The sequence below is a fragment of the Mixophyes fleayi genome, chromosome 1, assembly GCF_038048845.1.
Source record: "Mixophyes fleayi isolate aMixFle1 chromosome 1, aMixFle1.hap1, whole genome shotgun sequence".
In the NCBI taxonomy this organism is placed as follows: Eukaryota; Metazoa; Chordata; class Amphibia; order Anura; family Limnodynastidae; genus Mixophyes; species Mixophyes fleayi.
Window position 1 is genome coordinate 448,245,972 of NC_134402.1, and position 23,658 is coordinate 448,269,629.

Here is a 23,658-nt window from a genome sequence, read left to right on the forward strand (position 1 = left end):
AGGAGTACCCAGCAAATCTAACATAACAGCCAATATACTCTGTAAGGGTAAAACATTTTTCCTTAACGCTTGACTATCTAATCAGTGCATCACCATACATCTATTTACTGTATAAATAAAACACAGGTTTTATGACACAATCCACAATAAACCCTTTGCTTTGACACTACTTATTCAAAGAATTCAGATATCATCGTGTAATATACATAAAATAAACGGTATGCACTAATCTTAATCTAATTAAAAGTCAGTACGTAAACATCCACTTCCAAGTAAAATGACAGAATTACTTTGATTGTATTAATAGACTGCTGTGCGCAGGAGACGGGGCTGACGTCAGAAACATTCCACGGATGGAACTCATCGGTTTAAGGATTTCCAGTGAACTCAACATTCTAAACAAATACTGCAACTCAGAGACTGCACAAACACCTTCTATTGGTATCAATTTTGGGGGGGGGGGGGGGGGGGGCAAGTATTGCAAATAAAAATGGATCTTGCGGTTTAAAAAAATATCCTTAAGAACGCTGACTAGGATGCCACAAGTACATTTCGACAGGAGTCACTCAAAGGCATCAACCATGGCAGCTTCCGCTGCAGGTAATCAATAAGTATTGCCTACGCAAGTGATATAACAGTAGCTTTTATGCCATTATGTTCCATCAACTATCCAAACAACCAACAGATCGGAAACAGTCTCATTCAATAACCCAGAGCAAGTAGCACAGCATGCGGTAACCCATAGCAACCACACTAGACAGAGTAATGGATACTGGTTGCCTAGGTTACAGAACATAGCTACCACGGTACACTATCCTATAAAATAATAAGTTCTGAGTATTGCTGAAGATTTTAACTTATGGGTAAATTCAAGCTTCCTACACACTAAATACAAACACATGCATCTGGGTGATATTTATTTATATAACGCCATTATATTCCGTAGTACTTTCCATTACCACTTTCAGGAAGATCAGAGGAATCATTCAGAAGAAACAAAGTAGCAGAAAGAATTGTGTTTCCAGGTCACTCTTTTTTTTTTCTTCCTCTTTCTTAGGAATGATAATCCAGTATAAAAATATATCCTCTATTAGTTTGCTTTAAAAACAGTTATAGCAAAATATTAAAAGAAAAGAAATGGTAATGACATATTACAGAATACTCAATACTGTTTAAAAGGTATGTCATTAACATTATGTCTTAAAATTGCATACAGCAGAAATATGCCAAAACTTTTATCAAGCATTCGGATATTGGCTTTGATCAGTCAGGTTCATTTGGCTATTGGGTTAATAGAAATGACGTCATGATTGTGCTATGGAAACAGTAACTGAACACAGGAATAATTTGGGTACAATTAAAATGCGCTTTCCAAGAGTAGAGGCTACACATTTACTAACATATTAGGGCCAACAATGTAGAAGGATTTTGACAAAGTAATTTAGCTAAGTACATCATCACTATAAGAGAAAACGATGAGTACATGTGATTAGACAATGATTAGACTCCGTAATTGTGTTGTCTCAATCAGGTCACTTCAGGTTGGATAAAATGTCTTACTGCCCATAACTTACTGTATAGATATCCTAGGAGACATACTTTAGAAAAAAAAAAAAAAAGTCAACGCTGTATATATGTTTTCTTTCATTCCTGCAAAGGCCAAGCCAAATATACAGGTTATTTACCAGGAACCACAAGAGAACAGACATCATACTACGGGCCTGATGGAACAGGAAACTACAGGGCTACACTGTATTAAACTAAAATAAGGTAGATTTATAATACTGCAAAGCTACCAATCTCTCTTACCGACAATTTAATTATGTATATGCAGCATTTCAATTAGGACTTCGTAAAAGGTACCGGTCACCTACACACCAAGGAACCGGCCAATTTGTGCTCATGAGAGTAATAAGTATATTCAGAAGGAGCCAGTGGTATGTCTGCAGGACCATAAATATTGGTGGCTGTTTCTATGATGTGAGGTCAATATCCCCATTTTTTACACCTTTGGGTGCTGTATTCCTTTATCATTGCAGCCCCCACCTCACAAAAGTATCCCTGCAGTCATTGTTAACACCCATTCCTTAAAGGGAGTGGGCCGGATTCATTAAGGATCTTAACTTGAGAAACTTCTTATTTCAGTCTCCTGGACAAAACCATGTTACAATGCAAGGGGTGCAAATTGGTATTCTGTTTTGCACATAAGTTAAATACTGACTGCTTTTTCATGTAACACACAAATATCAACTTTAAATTTCAGTGTACAAATAAGCTATCAAGTATTTGTGTGCTACATGAAAAAACAGGCAGTATTTAACTTATGTGCAAAACAGAATACTAATTTGCACCCCTTGCATTGTAACATGGTTTTGTCCAGGAGACTGAAATAAGAAGTTTCTCAAGTTAAGATCTTTAATAAATCAGGCCCAGTATTATTAAACGTGAAGCTGAAAGAGTAAAAAGAATGGTGAACACAACCAGAGATTTGATACTTGGGAAATATTTTTTAGATACTGTATGTCAGACCAGCTTTAGTTTACACATAATTCCCCCTTCAGTTTATACAGCTTAGCTGAAAAACAAAAAAGCCCAAGCCTCTTGGTTTCCTTACCTTCTTTTTCGAGTGATCCCTCTTGTCTTCCTTTCCGGTTTTGCTATTTTTCCCAGACTTGGAGAGTTTCTGCTCTCCCGATTGCTTAATAGTAATTTTAATCTCTGGGGGACAAATATAGTTCTCCAGGTTTTTGGGGGGTTTCTTGGCCCTCTTGGTGGTCTGTATCTTCAGTTTCAGACTTCCCTCGGTGAAATTAGCCTCCTTGATAGAAAATTCTTGTTCTTCCAAACCGTCTACAGTCACCCATTTCTCGCTGTCTGCGTTGGAGTTTGAATCCACGTCTCTGCCAGAACCTAATTCATCCTCTTCCTCGGGTTCCATCGATTCTCCGTTTCCCGGTCCAGTCTTGGTGGCCCCGGGTGCTGGCATCAAGGAGTCGCCTCCGGCACAGCCAGAAATAGCCGGCGCCTTCACAGATGAACCAGACGGCAGGAAATCGGCATCGCAACACCTTTGCCGGTTGCCACTTGCGTTTTCTCGTTGCTCCATGGCAAATCCAAACAGTCCACTAACTTTTCGCAAAAGTATACGGGACGTGGACTTGCGAAATGGTCTAAAGCAGTAACAGTATTTAAATGATCGCCTTTAAGATTCCAAAACCATCAATGGCACGAGAGAACATGAAATCTGAAACATAGAAAACAAACAGTGAGAACCACCACTTATGACACAACATAAGAAGTTTACACTTCAGATTATTGCATAAAACAATAAAGGCTAATTTTAATCTGCACGTTTGACTATATTAAAAGTACATTATTTTTATCAATCTTCATCTCCAGCTTGTTGAGATTTCACTAGTTTTAAAATGGGTGAAGACAGGACAACCTGTAGCCAATGAGATAATCTAAGTGGAGATGGGAATGAAGCCAGCAGGAAACCACAGACTGAGAGTTATAGGGTGGAAGGAGCAGGGTTCCCAGCAGCACAGAGTATATCAGGAGATGAGATGTGTTAGTGAGGACAGGGCTGTATGTGACAGGGGCAGTGACATGATGTGAGGAGGGGAATGGAGGCAGCAGGAAGCCCCATACAGTTTGCTTGGGGAAGAGGGGTCACACATCATAACAGAGAAGTGATGCAAGGATCATGGCAAACTGTTGTTGTTTGACACCACAATGTGGCTAGTGAAGCCCAGTGACCGTTGAATATTTATTTGTCAAACTGATAACTGATGAGCTGCCTGCAGACAACTCACTGCGATGTACTGCAAGGATTGTGGCATAAAACTACATATACTATAATGCATTGCAATAAAGGTCACAACTACAACAGCATTAAGCATTGGCCACACCCCTGTGATGCCACTAAGCATTTAAATCCTGTATGCACAGAACTAACAGTTGTAGAGAAGGTAACACAAAATGAAACCTGACAGGGGGAGGGTCAGACAATCTTAAGTCAGCATAGCAGTCAACCCAAAGAAGAAAAGCTAAACAAGAACACCTTCCCTTTCTAACCTTACCCCACAGTAAGCCCTGGGAGCCTTGTTACTTTTTATTTAGTTTATACTATATGACCATTAAACCTTTAAAGGCAACCAGAAAAAACATACTGGTATAAAACACAAACAAACTATCTAATGTCTTGAAACAGTAAAAAATATCACTGAACGGAACCCAAACGTTGCAGGTTCACTACAACAGCAGACAAAAAAAATAAAAATACCAAAATAATCTTTTCTAGATGAAAAACCACATTCCTAATTTCAAGTTGTACTAAATAACTTCCCTTACCAATAATAGTACCAGTCTCTGTATTTAGGAGTTCCCCAGCACTTACATATAGCCAGGACTCCTACTTATCAATTTCAGCAATGCGTAGGCCCAGGGCAGGGCTGGCAAATATTACCCTGGGGGGCAAGACTCGACTATTTTAATGGAAAAGAATGCAGGTGGCCCAGTGACCCAGCCCAAAGTGGCCCCATTATGAGACCTGCCCGGGGGACAGATGCCTTCCTGCCCCTTCAGAGGCCTCTCTATAGCAGGTGAGGTACGAGACACTGGTTCTAAGACTTTCCATCAGAGCAGCTGCCTCAGATTCGCCGTGAAGATCTGAAACAGCTGCCAAGGACCTAGCCCAGCAGCCCTGAACACGGGTGGCAGAGGTCCCGAGTATATGGACGTGCTGGGATCTGCTAACTACAGCAAACGGTGCTATTACTGATAAGAGAAGTTAGACAGTAAAATTGATTTTTATGGGAGAAACTTAAATAGTTTAATCATGTTTGTACTCATCTATCCAACAAGTGCAATCAACCCAACTAATTTCATCATCAGTATCATAATCAAATGTTTATACACAGAAATTCAACTGATAGTCGTCCGAGCTTCTGCAATCTACAAGATCCAGTGTCAATCTGCCAAGTGCACAGCTGTGAGGAAGTCGGAGGGTGTGCCCGTCAGCACAGCTACTTCACCTTGTATCGGGTTTACCAACAGACAAACATTTCCTAGAAATTGTTTTTTTATGGTTTCTCTGATCCGTTGTTTGAGTGGTGGGAACGCAGCATTGCAGATGATTCCTTGTATTAATAACACATACTACTCACTCAATAGGACAGGCTTTCTGGCCTGTACCACTGGCTGTTTGTCCCTATCTGCACCTACCCATATTCGAAGTCAGAGATATTTACAAATAAGCTACAATATATCACCACCATTTCTTTATATAGCGCCACCAATTCCGCAGCGCTGTACAGAAAATGTTTGTCAATCAATTTGCAGAACATCTAATGTGGGGCTGCCATTCTGAGACTCTCCAAGTGTTGTGAAACCACAAGTACCAGCTTACCTTGACAGCTGATCGCTGGCAGAGCATGCTGGGAATTGTAGTTTAACAATACCTGGAGAGGCACAGGTTGGCCAGGCCTAAAATACTTTACGTTATGCGACTCAAATTATACCAATAGTTTGAAGATCAATAAAAAGCTGCAGAACACATCACTGCATAAACTAACTTTTGACAGATTCAAGTCATACTTGCCAACTCTCGGAAACAAGTTTCCGGGAGAGGGGGCGAAAACGTAATTTACGTCGTGGTGGGTGGGGCCAAAATGACGCGATTGGCCTCGTCCCGCCCCCCAAAATGGCGTCAATCACCGAGAATCGCGTCATTTGACGCGATTCTCTGTGAAATCCAGGATGCGGTAGAAATGCCAACAAGCCCGGGAGCCCGAACCGAATTTCGGGAGTCTCCCGGACATTCTGGGAGAGTTGGCAAGTATGATTCAAGTCGATAAACTTGTCAGAGCATCTCTTATTTAGAGTCTTGGGATACCCTCTACTGACTGAACGCCTGCTGTCCTTTTAAAGTGCAGCCACTGCTTATGCACAACAGAGGCAGCCATTTTGTTTTCTGAACGAAACTAGGTATTCAGTTCACCTGGTGCCACAAGATGATTGGCTACTCCCTCATGGCTATTAGTTTAGCCCACAAGATGGCTTCCTAAACTGTATTCAGGAGAGTTCACTTTAGGGCAGGCCTGGGCCAACCTGTGTCTCTCCAGCTGTTGTGAAACTACAAGTCCCAGCATACCCTGACAGCTATCGACTGACTACCGGTTTGCAAAGCATGCTGGGGATTGTAGTTTCACAACACCTGGGGAGCCACAGGTCACTAAGGCCTGCTGAGGTAATATTTTTTTTTTTATTTTTTTTTTTTGGGGGGGGGGGGTCAAAGAAACTAATTTCCTGACCATTACAGAGATATACTTCATACAGGTATAAAATCATAATTTTGTTTTACAGTTAACTTTCAAGCTATTTTGGTAATCTATCCTACGGCACTGTGACAAGAACTGCAGGGAGTAAACCTTGCCAGGGTAGAATGATTGCAGCAGTCAGTGAAGCCCGCGACACGTCTTCATTAATGCAGATACATGGACATATCTAGACATAGATCACAGGATTTATGGCAAATGTGGCCGGTGAACCTTCAGGGCATAATAAAAACAGCAAAACAATATATTTCCTTTCTTCTAGTGTAAACGCTGTCACTTGAAATTACGACACCAACTGACACACTCGCTAGGAGTGAAAGCACTTTACACACAAGTGCAATTGTGTGAAGGAAACTCCCGCCCTTAGGACCTGTTTGTGACAGGTCTCTTCTGTTACTAATAAACATAGCGGATGTTCTGTTAGGAGATAAAGGATTGTTCATTACTATATAGACACATTTCATTATAATTAGGGTTTCTGTGTTCTTTTTGAGGGGAATTTGGAGTTTATTATTCCTATTTTTTTGTATGTGGGTGCCGAGCCGCATTCGGTGCCAAGAAAAATATGCCGAGCCGCATTCCGTGCCAAGAAAAATATGCCGAGCCGCATTCCGCGCCAAGAAAAATATGCCGAGCCGCATTCCGCGCCAAGAAAAATATGCCGAGCCGCATTCCGTGCCAAGAAAAATATGCCGAGCCGCATTCCGTGCCAAGAATAATATGCCGAGCCGCATTCCGTGCCAAGAATAATATGCCGAGCCGCATTCCGTGCCAAGAAAAATATGCCGAGCCGCATTCCGTGCCAAGAAAAATATGCCAAACCGCAATCCGTGGCAAGAAAAATATGCCGAGACGCAATCCATGGCAAGAAAAATATGCTGAGACGCAATCCGTGGCAAGAAAAATATGCCGAGAAGCAATCCGTGCCAAGAATAATATGCCGGGACGCAATCCGTGCCAAGAAAAATATGCTGAGCCGTTTTCCGTAACCAAGAATAATATGCCAAGCCATTTTCTGTGCCAAGAATAATATACCGAGCCGTTTTCTGTGCCAAGAATAATATGCCGAACCATGGCTGGCTCCAAATAAAAAAAAGCCAGTCCTGTGGGGAGACCTCCCTCTTAGCGGTAAGACGACCAGTCGCATGACCAGCATCCACACTCTCCCTTCTTGAACTCTGCGGCTGATGGTCTACAGTGATGCAGACCAGTCACATGACCAGCATCAGTGCTACCTTCCTAAACTTTGGCTGGTGGTCACCAGTTATTACCCTTGGTTATGTCCGGTCGGTCAATAAAATTATTATGGGAGTCCAAAATCCTCTACATACCCTAAGCAAACTCTTTCTTATACATATGGAAGGGGGACAGCGGAGACTATACGTACACAACAGTTGGTGAGCCAAAGGCCTCCCACCTCTTCAATGACATAACGAAACAAGCCCTAGACATGGGACAAAGGGTATGAAGATTACAATGCAGACTTGAACTCCCAGCCTTAATTTTACAAGATGTTGCTGAAAGATTAAAGCTCATATTGAAACTGTAACAGGAAAAGCTACAAAAAAAAAAAAAAAATGTTACCAAGAAGATGTTCCCGTCCTTTGGTTTTCAGGCCACATTGCGCTTTTAAGAACACAGAGATGTGATCACACAGGATCTGCTCCTTTAACTTTCTAATAACGACTCAACCACTGTCTTGCAAACACAATCAGACACTGCCACAAAGCAATATCATGGTCAGTGCCTGTATAAGACGAAAAGCTAAAGCACACTTACACAGAGTCAACAACGCAACAACAGGGGAGGTGGTGTTGGCGGATACAGCCAACGCTTCAAGAAACATTTGTGTACATTTCGAGCACATGGGCGCACGGAGTTATGACTATGTAAACATTGAGAACTGTTGATTCAGTGAGAAATCAGAGTGAAAGTTTTGTTTGCAAATTTTATGTTGCAGCAGTAAAAGAATGCGATGGGCAAGTTTACTGTAAAGGGACTGTCCTCATCCAGATGTCTAACTTAATGGCTTGTGCCTACGCACCAGCAACCACCACATATTGCATTATATTTCTGGCTACCTTTTGTGATTTTAAGCCAAGTACATATATGATCAGACAGAGCCAGATCATCCATTAGGCAATCTAGAGTCACGGCTACTGGGTCTAACGCGTTTTGTGGTTTTTTGTTAAACTGAGGTGGGGGTGAAAACCGGTTTCTTGCTCTATGGGGTCCTAGTCAGGTTATGGCCAGAACAGATACCCAATAAATCCTGCTGGAGCTTAACTTTATGCCATGTCTATACAGGTACATCTTCCCTGGCTCCTTAGAAACCCTGGCTCGATAATTCCGTCACATACCCTGCCCTGCAGAAGAGCTGTATGGTATTGTGCGGCGATGACAATAATGGCCAAAAAAATGCAAAAATAAAGAGAATCAGAGAACGATTAAGCAATGCATATAGTAAAAGTTGCACAAGGGTGTGCACCAGACAATAAATTAAACTCATTTGAAGGTGAACAATTTGCCTAAAAACTGGCCAGAGCTGATCTTCATGGACTATGGGGCATATTTAAAAAAGCACGATAGTGCTTTTAACGGGTCATTAAGGTGCCTCCTGTCCTCCGCAAATTTATTAAGGGTGCATCGCAGCAGATATCATGGATATCTGCTGCTTTGCATTCCTCTTCGTTTTTGGGAGCAGTCACCATTCAACAGAATGGTGACTGCTCCTGGCCGCAATCTAACAAGTCCCGAAAAAACTTTTTTCGGGAAATTGTCATGTTAATGTACGCCAGCTGAGGCTGGCGTACATCATCGGAATGGAAGAAATCTAATGCTGTCAGCTCTGCTCCGAAGAGCAGAGCTGGACAGCGCATGTGTGGAGGGATCACATGATCTCTCCCTGTCACTCAGCGCGCTCTCTCTGCAACGACAGAGGGCAGTTCTTGGAACTGGACATGCGCAATTGAAGAATGAAAAGAACGAGGAGAAGACCTGGAGGCAGCGCTTCCGAAGAGGGGGGGGTAAGTATGATTTTTTTCGGAACTGCTGTTTCTGTGCAGGGCTGTACATAAATGTGAGAAATAGTTCAATCCTTATTGCGATAAGGATTGAAAACTACTTTTCACTTTATGTGAATATTGATAAATGTGCCCCTATATATCGTCCGTCAGCCGTGTACACTTCAGAAAACAACGCTGGCCTCAAAGAGAGTTAAAATCCTACAATACCTAACACTGCATTAAACAGAAAAGCTATTTAAGAAAGGTCAGGAGAATAACAAGGGCACACAATGCAGTGCTGCTCACTGCAGCAGGATGTACAGCCAGCTTGATCTGGTTCACAAGGAAAGCACTCTTTGTGCGAGGTTACATGAGTCACCCAATGCTTCTGAGCTCACAGTTTAGACACATAACGAAAAAGAAAGCAGATCTAGAGTGTCAGCTCACCCAGTCTCTCACGGAGGCCGCTGACAGTGTAATGTTGTTGGGTGGTGACCATATTGTGCAGATGATGGTCACTTGAACCAGTGTCAGCTGCTTGCGCTCCAACGTGTTGAAAATAACTCTGTAAATCATTAACTGGGAGCAGTTCTCCTTCGCCATTATCTCTATAGGCTGAGCTGTTACAAAGGTTGTTGGGAGAGAGGAAATAACTGACTGGTTTCAAGGAAGAAACCAAACAAGTGGAAGCATAGGTCAGCCAATGTTTTATGTACCTGGGTGTATCTGGTTGCATCAACAATTTCACAGATATAGATATGAAAAATATTGCAGTAAAAAAAAACAAAAAACTTTTATTTAAAAGATTTAGGTCATGTCAGATGAGAGGCGCCGGAACCCCAATAAGCAATCACTGTAACATAGGTAGATACAGTATCAGGGAAGAGTATTTAAAGTCCCCTAATTACAGGATAGACTGTAATGATTTGCTTGAATACAAGTTTATATCTAATATATTGACAGTTTATATCTAATACCTTATTCACACTGCCCTAAAAACCCTGGATATTGTCCCTGCATCTACCGATGACGTGGGAATTAGACCTGGCACTTTTGCAGGGTTAGTCCCGGGTCAGTCCCGGGTAACCTGCAGTCTGAACGGTGCAACCCGGGTTTCTCAAACCGGGTCTCACAGAAAGGAGCTGATTGGAAGAGGGGTATTTGATTAGCAAATCAAAGCTCCTCTTGTGATGACACACTTATTGCCAGGGCACACCCGGGTTCAGTATGAACAGGGTCGACCCGGGAATTTCCTGAGTCAAAGGTGCAGTGTGAACGGGGTCTGATGAGCTGGGATGCTTTGCGACACAGCATTATCCTGGGTTCAAAAACCCGGAATATTGCAGGAGCGGCAGTGTGAACAAAGTGTAAGAGTATTAAGAAAGTATTTCGGGCAGCATGGTGGCTATGTGGTTAGCACTTTTTTCCCATTAGGTTGACCATATGGTACAAAGCAATTTCCATTCCAAAGCACTCTTTCATGCACATCTTATATATTCTATTACAGCTTGTCCATGACAGATTCAATAATCATCAATATTCCCTATGTTGTAACAAACAAAATCATCAGTATGACATCATCGTGCTTTCACTTGCGATAGAATCACTAGAAACGGATTCTACACTGTATATCTATAGATAGAATTGTATGCGAGAAGCAGCGTGCCCAGCCAATCAGTGGTCATTATGCAAATGGCAGAATGGGAAGTCAGAACATCAAGCAGACTCTAAAGTACATTTGGCAGTGATTATTATAGGAAGTCTACTGTGAAAAATGAAGGTCAGAACCGAGAGATTAGAGATAATGTAAATGGCGCAGTAAATACAGCCGTGTAATTTTACATCTACAGTTTATAGGATTACATAATAAAATTATTCATGTATGAGCAGAAATCCCTATAAACGCTCTCAGATATAAGACAGCCCCGTTCAACTTGGATGTAATGAACAAATTATGACAATGCACCTAGGGACAAACAGTGACTGAGGTCTGTTCATTGGCTAAATAGTACATAATCTTCAACATTTATTTATATAGCGCCAACATATTCCGTATGATATGTAAGGGAATAAATGAAGTCTAAATGGTATATTTACTAAACTACAAGTTTGAAAATCAGATTCTAGCTGTCATTTATTTAGTACATTCTACAAAATGACTAGAATCTGATTGGTTGCCATAGGCAACATCACCACTTTTTCAAACCCGCAGTTTAGTAAATATACCCCTAAATCTGGCAAAAGATATATAAACATATTTATTCTGGTTTATTATCTTTATTCAATGTCTTTTCACGATAATATTGAACATCATCTCTGAAACAACAAGCCGCTAACTCAGGACATATTCACAAATGTTACTGCTCATTCTACAAGCCAAATATCGCTATCAAAAATCTTGAAAAATTAAAGTGTGATTTTTATATTCATTAGCACATCTATGTTAAAAAAAAAAGTCACCAAGGGGTTCTATCACCGTATAAAATGCACAGAAATGCAGGCAATATTTATACAGAGATAACTTACAAGAGGCGTTAGATCGCATGTGTTATATGAAGCCATCCTTCCCTTATAGTGTATTACAAGTCACCAAGCGAGAGGACTTCCGTAGATCTGTGCCTGTGAACCGAGATCTGTCCCGGTGCAAGAAAACACTGAATGGAGGTAGGAATTACTGATACCATGAAAGTAACACAAGCTAGTACAGATGTGTGTGGGTGTGACAACAGACCACACGAAAACAAGAGTTTGCAATCTGAAGTGCTGCTGTGTGGTTGATATTCACGTCTACACCTGTACATAAGTCACATAGGGATTAATGATCCCTGAATTCTCTCCCTTCACCCTCCCTGTAGGTGCTTTAGCGGAAACGATCTTGAAAAACAGACAAGATTAGGCTCTCCCTGTTCTGGGCGATAGGTTTTTATCAGCTGCTAATAAAAATATTACAGGTATGACTTAAGCCATGTATTTGTAAACCAATTATTGAGTGTCACTTCCACCTACGCCCAAATTATTCACCTTATCTTAACCCCAAATAAAGACACATACAATACAGCTGCTGCCAATGTCAAATCACAACACATGGCAATCTCAAGCCCAATAAAGGCTCATGACCTACTTTCCATGTAGGTAAATAAGGCGTATTTAATATGATACAAGCTGCACAAATACCTTGTAACCCACATCAACAAGTTATAAATAACTGATGATGATGAACCAATCAGATATGTGTTAGCTTTAAGCAGCCAACACCTTTCTAGGACAGAAGTAGACAAAACAATTTAGAATTCAGGAGCCATCATTACTTTTTAAAACTCCAGGAAAGATGGACATCAGCTGATATTGATAAAAAGGACTCCCAAAATTGGCCAGTAATTCTGTAGCTGCATCGAGTACCTGGATCCTGGGATTCCTTCTCCCTTGTACCAGATTACTTTATAAATCTGGACATATACTGGCGGATCCAGTCACATGGACTATCCAACTCGTGGCCGGATCTCTGTGAGATTTGAACACACACACAAACATAATAATTACATGTGTGGCCTTTCTATCCGAGCACCTTAGTGTTGTCCAGCAAAGACCACATCTCACATTTATCGTCTGTTCAGGTCAACATCTGCTAGACCCGTTATGAATCAGAATTGGTGGTCATTTTGGACCAACACATGAAGCAATCTGTGTTTGCTATAAACAGCCCAATTAGCATCAAAACAGCTGTGTGTTTTAATAAATAACGAGCAACCAATTAACGGACATGAATTCCTCAGCTAAATATTGTATATGAAATACACCAGCATGCTATCTGTGCTGTTCTTTTGTTTACAGTTGATAGGGAGAAAGTTGCTTAATGTGGTGGTGCTACTCGCTCTTGGGAGAAGACAGGGTCAGAATCACTGACTTGCAGTCTCATAGCTAACAAATGCATTGTTTACATTCATGGATTCAGAGAGGCATGAAAACAAGTCATCTGCAGCCAGCCCATACACAGAGCTCGATGCATTGAGGATGCATCCGGCAAAGCTTCTGCGAGTACTGGCACAACATTTATCTTAGGGATCTGGTGGATGCAGCTAATGACAAATTCACCATGTGCAGGGGTTAAACCACCAGTTATCATGTAACATTACAGCAGAAGTCGTAACCCACTGGCTCCTCAGCACTTGTTGAACTACAAGTATGTGACTGGCACAAATTGCCTACTTTAGCCATACCCAACCATACACTGAAATCCAGTCAAATTAAGCTAGGTACACACTACAGGGTTTTTGTCCAATAATCGGCTCAATCAGCCGACATACGACCGCTTGTTCAAAAGTCGGGTCAGTGTGTGTAGCGACACGATGGTCGAAGGTCTGCCCAAATGGACAGTTGTCGCCTCATTTGGTTGGTCAATATTTTCGTTCCAATCTCCTTTCCGTTGTGTAGTGTGTATAAACTTCCGACCGATCCACGACAATCCTCCGATACTTCCTCGACCTGGGGGGGCGTGTGTATGTAAATGTGTGATGTCTGTACCAGTCCCACGTGGTGCGGTATCCGCACATCACAGGCTTGTATTTTGTATAGATGTGTATTGCACCTGTCCGGCTGCAGACCATTACACTTGTATAAAGGACGTGTGTTATTACCCTTTGCATCTATGTTGTGAATCTATTAATATTTACCCTTTATAAACTTTAACCTTTATAAACTATTCAACTTATAAAGGTTTACAAATAGGAATGAATGAAGAGACAGTGTTGTCTTCTCTTTTTATGCACTTTGGATGTTAACTATAGCAAAAGCTCTGCCCCTTTATGCTAATGTCTTTGGTATATCGTTACATGCCCTGCAACTGTTGCTTCAGTGTGTACGAAATGACAATCATTGCTCACGACAACATGGCTGTATAAAGTCGCTAAAGGGACGTCCGCTCTTCCCTTTATCGTCTAAAACAAGGCTAGTGTGTATGCAGTCCATGGACCGAGCGATCGGAACATCGATCGCATGTAAAATCGATCGGCATAAAAAGTTGGTGGAAAATTCTGTAGTGTGTACCCAGCTTTAGTGGTTGAACATGCCATGTATTTCCTACTACCAGTTAAATAGCCAATCACCTTGCACACCATAAAGACAAATTTGTTTTTTCATCTTGTAGGGAAACAATCCAACCAAATCAGGATGGGGCCACTCACTTTGCACAGGTCAACACGGAGAGGAATTCACAAGTTGGTTGACCAAAGCTACACTCATGAGAGCGGCATTATAGAGTTAACACCCCCTCCCCCCCCCCCCCCCCACCCTGCTGGAAATCACTACAGCTTATAAGGTAAGCCACTGAGGCTCATATGTGTACTTCAAAGTGGTCAGCTTTAACCAGATGTAACTGGTCAGGTCATGGTTGCTAAAGAGAACTAATCCGGCTTCCTTTAGACCTGTTAAGTTTCAAAAGTTTAAGAATGTTTCCTCCAACATACGTCTATCACAAGAGAACCAAACTGAGCACGTTCAGCTACTCTGAGTTTCAGCTAAAAGCATTTGGACAATATTGATAATGTGTCCATTATTAAATATCAACCAAACTTGGCTTCTACTCCACATAAACACACAACGACCAATTGCTTCATCCTAGGTTACATTATTCTTTATGGCACCGCAATACACCAATAAATCAGACAAGCTACTATATCCTGATGTGAGCGAGTTCTCTGTACAGCGCTGTGGAATTAGTGGCGCTATATAAATAAATGATAATAATAATAAGAATAATAATATCCTTTTAGGGCTCTATTTATGAAGGACCACAACAAATAGCCACTAACATCTATTAACATCCTTTTTCACAGTAGCGGAGCGATTTATAAATAAACTCATGCCGGGACAATGCCTCAGATAGGCGGCTGTCCCGGCAAAGTCTGCTTAATAACATAATACATTTTGCCGCTTGCATCGGCGAAAGGCTAAACTTCTGTATTCTGTCCCATCGTATTCCATGCGCAGTCATAAATCAGCACATGTGGGTTTCCTCCGGGTGCTCCGGTTTCCTCCCACACTCCAAAAACATACTGGTAGGTTAATTGGCTGCTAACAAATTGACCCTAGTCTGTGTGTCTGTCTGTCTGTGTGTGTGTGTGTGTGTGTTAGAGAATTTAGACTGTAAGCTCCAATGGGGCAGGGACTGATGTGAGTGAGATCTCTGTACAGGACTGCGGAATTAGTGGCGCTATATAAATAAATGATGATGTGCAGCCATCAATTTGTGCACATAATCATGTGCATCAGGGAGGAGAACCAGAGGGGATCAAAAGCTCTTTTCGAAGCTCGTTAAATTGCCCCATTTGGCAGCACCAGGAGAGTACTATGGGTATAACAATATTATTCCTTAATGTAGTGAATACGGGAGTTACCGGTGATATCTCCAGCGTCAGAATGTTGACAGTAACTACATACAATCAAATGTGCCACAATCCTGTGCAAACTACCATGTTCCGAAGACTTAAGGCAGCGATGGGAAACCTTCCGAAGCCGCATGTTGTGGTCCTCTAAACTTCAAAAGTGCCGCTCATTACACTAATGTCTCAGCAATCAGTTAAAACAATATATTTAATCAAAGCTATTGACACCTATCTGTAATAACATCAGTAGGAATTTTAAACAAGTGTTACAAGCTGTAACAAACAAATCTGACAATCATCATCATCATCATCAATTTATAAAGCACCACTAATTCCTCAGCGCTGTACAGAGAACTCACATCAGTCCCTGACCCATTGGGGCTTACAGTCTAAATTCCCTAACACACACACACAGACATACAAACTAGGGTCAATTTTGTTAGCAGCCAATTAACCTACCAGCAACGCTTTTGGAGTGTGGGAGGAAACCGGAGCACCCAGAGGAAACCCACGCAAACACAGGGAGAACATACAAACTCCACACAGATAAGGCCATGGTCAGGAATTGAACTCATGACTCCAGTGCTGTAAGGCAATAAGTTAAGGAATGAGCTGGGGGCCGCAGGTGTTGGCCCTAGGACTCCTGTTGCCCATCAATGATTTAAGGCATACACTGGTCCCTCAGTCTGTAAAGATGGCAATAATTTTTCCAAAGGCACGAAACATCCAAAAAAATAAATAGAGAAAACTGGATACAGCATGAAAACGTTTTATTCAGGGTGGAGAAAAAATTCTGTTGTGGTTTTTTTTTTATTTCCACTTTAAAAAAAATAATCTTGGTCTCTTTAGCCCCCTGCTGTCGGGACCAATACTGTCCCATAATTAGGTTTGCTGGCACTCAAAGAGTTAGTTTAAACAATTCATGCTTTAAATTGATAACGTGTTAATAACAATAAGTGTACTTCTTGGCAGGAACCAGACTTCAGCAACTTGAAAAAACATCAGCAAAAATTATTTATTTCCCCTTCTTGGCTGGAAAGAAAATGGAGTTTCTTGGCATGCCCTGCACTCAAAAGACTTCTGGTTTCAATTACATCTATTGAGAGTAAGAGAGAGAAAAAAAAAATGTGGCAAATCCATCAGGCCCTGCACCAAGGAATCTTGGGTATAGACGCCGCTAACCGTGTGTTTCCCACAGTGTAATTCATTTGTTAGTGGAAGGTCGTGTCTCAATGTGCTAAGTGTTCTAATTACGGGGGAAAGACAAGTGAAATAGGCAGACAAACATACCCAATCCTCAAGGTAGGTTGTATCGGTTATATGTTCAAACCCTTTGAAACCACACCAAATGGGCAATTCTTCCTTCACATTTAAAAATAATATAAATCAACCACTGCAATTAAAAAAAAAATGAATTAAAAGATGATTGTTATTTGGGTGCTACGAATTGCTACGTTGTGTCCAAACGAAACTTGGAAGACAAATCAAAACAAACACAAGATACAACAATGAAGGGGGGTTCAATTATCCACAAAGTGTCTCCAGAATGTTCGCAAAACATTTTGCGGCGAAGATTTGACAAAATCTTCGCTCATTTTTCCTCGCAACCAAATGAGCCGAGATTTCTACCGTAATTTCCGGCAATGTGCGCGGCACGATGTCCACAAACAACATCACCAGCAATTAAATTCCCCCCAATTAATGAAAATGGACAAGACCAAATCCAGTCCTCCACTCGAGATATAAGTAAATTTCTTACCATTTCTAAAACCGTCCATCAGAAAGCGACTATGGAGCCTTAAGTGTACTTCATCATCATCATCACCATTTATTTATATAGTGTCACTAATTCCGCAGCGCTGTACAGAGAACTCACTCACATCAGTCCCTGCCCCATTGGGGCTTACAGTCTAATCTCCCTAACACACACACACACTAGGGTCAATTTGTATACAGCCAATTAATCTACCAGTATGTTTTTGGAGTGTGGGAGGAAACCGGAGCACCAGGAGGAAACCCACGCAAACACAAGGGGGAACATACAATCTCCTCACAGATAAGGCGGCCATGGTCGGGAATCAAACTCATGGCCCCAGTGCTGTAAGGCAGAAGTGCTAACCACTGAGCCACTGTGTTGTCTCCAAGTCACCCTGGAGGCAGCGATCTTGTGGGCTGGACCAAGTCTGCTAGCCATGCAGCAGAATCTAGTGACCTCACTGAGACACGAGGTGGAGATTCCTATGCCTCATGCGTAGGCAACGTCACGGGATCCTAGCGAATGGATAGGCTGCATTCTCAGGGACATTGCCTCAAGCCAGACAAAATGGCTGCTTCCATTGTTTGTAGGTAACTGGTATCTGTTCACAGACACATTCTTGTGCCAGTATAACTTGCCAAAATTCGGTTTGCTTCAGGAAGAATTCCAAGATAAATACAGACTAGGAAGTCCCAACGAAAAACCGAAATCGCCGCACAACAGGCCAGCTCACCCTAAACAAGTTCATTACCTCTACTCAATCATTGAAACTACACTACAAAAACATTACAGACCCTCCTCTGTCTCCCATGCCAGTCAGTACTCACAGGTAAAATGAGCCATTCTCTTGGGATTTGTATTCACAATCAAAAACTACAGAACATAACAAAAAAAACAAAATACAAAAACACAAATCTCAGAATACACAGCAGCCTAAAACACACTGAACAAATAGATTTGGGGATCTGATGCATTATTTTTACAGCTGTCAAATTTAATGAAACACATTCATTTTGGACACAAAATCTATAATAATTTCACGTCTGCCACGGCTCTGAGCACTCCTCCCAATGATTCATCTCACAGACTATAGTGATTCCATCAAAACAAACACCACTGGCTCAGTACTGATGTAGTGGATTTTCAGATTTACTAGTATGTATATATTCAATTCCAGAGAGAGAGAGAGAGAGAGAGAAAGAGAAGTAGTATAGACACATGTTATACTAAGGGTATCTGTACAGATTATCAAAGTTAGTTCAGATGTCACTTTGCAAACATAAAAACAACAGGAAAGGTCCCCAGGGCACCCAAGAAGCTGGTTCCAGTGTGTTCTGCCTGCATTCATGCACAGTAGTGTCACAGACACCGGTCAGGTCAAAGAGCAACCTAGGATCAATTTCCTATTTAGCAATCACAAACACCCCCGCAAGACCTGTTCACTAACAGCCCAGGGATTAAATATAAGCACATTACTTGCTAAAATGCACCATTCCTGGAGGAAAGACAACAGGAACAACAGGAGGACAGTAGGGTGTAAGCCAGAGAGAGGAGATTTGTATCTATCAGGGTGATTGTTGGGGAGGGAGAGGGGGGGGTACATTTTGGAGAAAATGTAACTGTGTACTTTAGGGGTTTCTGAAAGCCAGTCAGATCACATAGAAGCCAACAGCAATCCCAGCAGGAGCCCATGAGAGCCGAGAGACAAGTGGTGTCCTGTCAGTTGTTTTTCTAGACTGTTTTTAACATGAGAGCATGATCCCTGCACACGTTTGGGGTTTAATTTTGCCTCAACAGGAAGTTCTACCACCACAAGGGTAACAGGGGGAGGGGGGTTCATTTGGAGCACTCTCCCCTTCCTGGCAAGACTTGAGCTTCTCCACAGGATACACATAATAAAGTCTATCTGCCTTGTGAGAACTTCACATCAACAGTAAGATTATCAGTACACTTTACTGCAAGCGGAAACCAATAGGAAATCCTTGTCACAGCTGCTGTCTGTAATTCATATAGATAGATCTATGTCAATGTAAAGCCAACCCTTGTTAAACCAAGCTATGTAATGAGTGGCTAACACATGCAGGTTTGCAATCTTCTCATGACTTGACCCAGATCGTGTCCGTTACCACTGGACAGGGGTACAGCAGGCACCCCAGATAATGAAAAATTCAGTACACTTGTGAGGTTGCATTTCAATTGCATCCCATGGACTATTCACTTAGAGATGCTGCAGAACCTCTTGCAAAACAAACCTGCCATGTAGCCCTCCTAAAACATTCTGCAGCATTTTTTTTAGGTGTGCATGCATGAATAAATATATTATTACATATATACACATACACCGATTTGCCTGCTGGCACCTTAATCTGTGCTAGCGAGATTACAAACCCCTTCCAACCTGCCCCGACTACATGCTGGGATCAATGCAGAACCAATCGCCAGGCAGTGATATACATGACAGGGTATGTGATGGAAACAGACGCAAACATGCAGTGTTTAATGGTACGGTGGCACAGCTAGCTCATAAACACAGATACATGTCTTGCTAACATGAATGTAATGAAACATTTACTGCCATGTCTACACACACCTAAATAAGGAGCAAGGTTAGTCTATCAAGGGGAATCAAGAGAAAGCTCCATTCTCACCCCTGCACCACGCTATACACATTTATGTCTTTCTGGAAATGACTGGATGGCTTCTTCCCTGTGACAGATCAGTTTCCTAGAGCCATGAATTAGAGAAAAGCCTTTGACACAATTGCCCCTGATCAGAGACCTCAGTGATCCGCACAGAAAGCTCTCTAGCTCCACTTAACCTACAACTTCCAGCAGCCAGACAATAAGGTCACCTTTGTGGCTGCAGGGACTGGCCCCTGAATTGGGTAGAAAAAAAACAAAAGTCAACCCCAGATGACCTTGGACAATCCCCACACACTTGCAGAATTAAATCAAGTGCAATCTATACCCACAACATAAACAAGCAACCCCTCCACTCACAAAAGCTGGCATATTGAAGGTTGGGTAAGCCACTCTTCCACCAGAGGTCAGTGTAGTAATGCCCTGCGGCTGCTGCAGAACCTCATGAAAAAAGCTGAAGCTGTCACTCCCGTGTCAACGTGATTGACAGCTGCAGTTCCTAAAAAGGTTCCCCGGCAGCTTCCAGGTCCCGCCAACCGCACACAGAGCATTCCCTGAGAGGGAAAACTATCAGGCTCCAAACACAACACCCCCCACCCCCCCCTCCTTCACCCAACACCCAGGATTGCTGCACGTACCCGTCCTCCAAGCAGGGAGAGCGATCATATCCCGGGCTCTGCGGCAATGCCATCATCATGTGTCACATAGGAACCGACGGGGGAAAAATGGCGGCTCCACGAGTCCAGGGCTCTCACAGGAGGAAAGAAGAAAAAAAAAATCCACTCCAGGGAGAAGACGAGAGAAGATCCGGGCGGGAGAGGGGACCAGTGGGGTACAGGGGTAAGGGGAAAGGGGGGTAGGTAAGGCTGGGTATTCTCCCTTGAGTTGCTGATGGCTGCAGTTTAATCAGTGACACGGATACACTGTATCTCCTGCGTCTCCCGGACTGATACAATGTATCTCCTGACTGATACAATGTATCTCATGCGGCTCCCGGGTCGGATACAATGTATCTCCTGCTCCCGGCCAGATACCATGTATCTCCTGACTGATACAATGTATCTCCTGCGGCTTCCGAACTGATACAATGTATCTCCTGCGGCTTTCCGGGTCGGATACAATGTATCTCCTGACTGATACAATGTATCTCCTGCGTCTCCCGGGCCGGATACAATGTAACGCGGCTCCCCCGCCTCTCGCTGTCTCCGATCCCTGATCCAGATACTGTAATGTATCACAAAATGTCCGCTCCGCCTGTCTAATGAGATCCGGCCACCCCCCTCCCGCCTGTGTGTCTGTCCCTCTCCCGTGTTATGTGTCTCTCCCCCGCCTGGTCCGTGTGTCTGTCTCCCCCACCACCCCCCCCTCTGTCCTGCAGTAGCGAGCAGCAGATGCTAATGAAGCGGCAGGGCTGGGTTAATGCACTCAACACTGCCACTACCTGACACAACATGGCCTGCGTGGGAGGGGGCCCCCCACTCCTCATCGCATTCTCAGTCCCACTCGTTTATTCAGAGCGAGGGACAAGCCCAGGGGGGGAGCTGGCACATTTCATATCTGAGGGGCAAATCTATTAGACAAGCCCAGATTTCAGGCCTTGAGCGTCTCTCACATCATAGTGTAAACAGAGAGGAGACCCACAGAGACGTCTTTAGCTGTTGCCACAGTTCATGTATGTAAACATGGGGCATTTAGTCATGTCAGGTGATTGACAGAAGCCTTACTGTGGTCACACATACTGTAATTTAGGGACCTATATGCTGGGTGTAGGTGTGGCCCCAAAATAACAGTGATACCCCATAGTGACCTTATAAAAATGGATTGGGTGCAGCTGGATGGTTTCCAGCGTCACTGGAGCCTGTAAGTGGGACCAGAAGATGACCACATTGCGCATTAATCTACTCTCCCGGAATATCCAGGGGTCTCCCGTGTTTCTGGAAGAGCTGGGAATACTCCACGGATCCCGCCCTCTTCGCTGTGAATTGCCTCACCATGGACCCGCTCCCCCTCTGCGATATAATGTGAATTGTGTCATTGCGCAGTAGGGGCGGGGACATGAGTATGCAAATCACTCAAAAGTAGACAGGCATGCCACATTGCCCGATATTGGTTATCTCCCGCCAGTGTTTTCATAGGTGTCCAATAATGACTGTTCAAAGGCATAACTAACATATTCGCTGGGGTGCAGCTCAGGGCTGTATTTCCCCCTAGGCACGCTGGGCAGTTGCCCGGGGGCCCCATGAGCATAGGGGCCCCCATAGGCAGGGCCCAATAGAAGAAAAATCTTTTCATCCATGTATCAAGTCACAGCTGTACAGCATGTTTTTTAATGTTTAAACACCTATTTTTGTTACAGTTACCAATAAATATACTTAATTTTATTGATAATTTGCATTTTTATTCCTGTGAGTGGTTGTGTAGGTAGGGGCCGAAGTGCACTGCTTTGCCCATGGGCCCATAATGTTGTTAAGATGGCCCCGGCGCAGATGCTATGGGGCCAATAACTGGGGTTCCTACTACCCTATCAAAGCCCGTGTTTTTATGTGTGTTTTCTTTCATCTATGGGGGCCCTTACAAAATCTTTCTGTTGGGGCTCTAAAATGTCTTGTTACCCCCCTTAATCTTGTTATTTTTGACAGGCTCATGAATTGTCATCACAGCCCTATTGGGACGATACCAGCGTAACAGCGCAATATTGTCTGCAATTACAGAGGGTGTGTGGGCTTCGTAAGCCCTGTACAGGGAGATTTGTGCAACTATGGTTGCTTGTTCACCCACTTTAAACAAAGAATGAACCTATAGGTCTTGCAGGAGCTGCTGGAAGAAAGTTGTTGCTATAAGGCAACAAGATTAACATGGCCCAAACGGAATGCACAGTTGTTATTAATAATACCCCATTGGACAGACATCATATCCCACTGGACAGGGTAATGCGCACACCACAGGGCATTATATAATTATTTTTTATCTACATTGCACCAATCATATTATGCAGCCCATAGAGAGGATATGTACGGTGGCTCAGTGGTTAGCACACCTGCCTCACAGCGCTGGGGTCATGAGAGTTCAATTTCCGACCAGGACCTTATCTGTGTGGAGTCTGTATGCTCTTCCCGTGTTTGCGTGGGTTTCTTATCGCATTCCAAAAACAGGTTAGTTAATTGGCTGCTGATAAAAAAATTAACACTAGGCTGTGTCTGAGTGTGTGTTAGGGAGCAGTGACTGACGTGAATGACAAATATTCTCTGTACAGTGCTGTGGAATTGGTAGCGCTATATAAATAAATGGTGATGATATGTATCATTCACATGCACATCAGTCCTAGTCTAAATCCCCTACCACAGACACAAGGGTCCACTTTGTCAACAGTCAATTAACCTACCACTATGTTTTTAGACTGTGGGAGGAAGCTGGAGCACCGGGAGGAAACTCACACAAACTCAAGAAGAACATGCAAACTCCACACAGATAAGGCTCTAGTCAGAACGTTGTGAGCAGCAATGCTAACCATTGTGCCATCATGCTGCCCGATTATTATTA

At 42.8% G+C, this 23,658-nt stretch overlaps 1 protein-coding gene across 1 annotated transcript in view; it reads right to left on the reverse strand.

Moving 5' to 3' along the window:
* The window catches only part of SETBP1 (SET binding protein 1), a 150,251-nt gene extending 128,837 nt beyond the window's left edge, over nt 1-21,414 (reverse strand). The window contains exons 1-2 of the mRNA XM_075186275.1: nt 20,757-21,414; nt 2,615-3,244 (exon numbers count right to left, since the gene is read on the reverse strand). Coding sequence (XP_075042376.1) covers nt 2,615-3,106 — 492 coding nt within the window. The 5' untranslated portion in view covers nt 3,107-3,244; nt 20,757-21,414. The remainder of the gene's footprint in view (nt 1-2,614; nt 3,245-20,756) is intronic.
* Between the last annotated feature and the right edge of the window lie 2,244 nt (nt 21,415-23,658).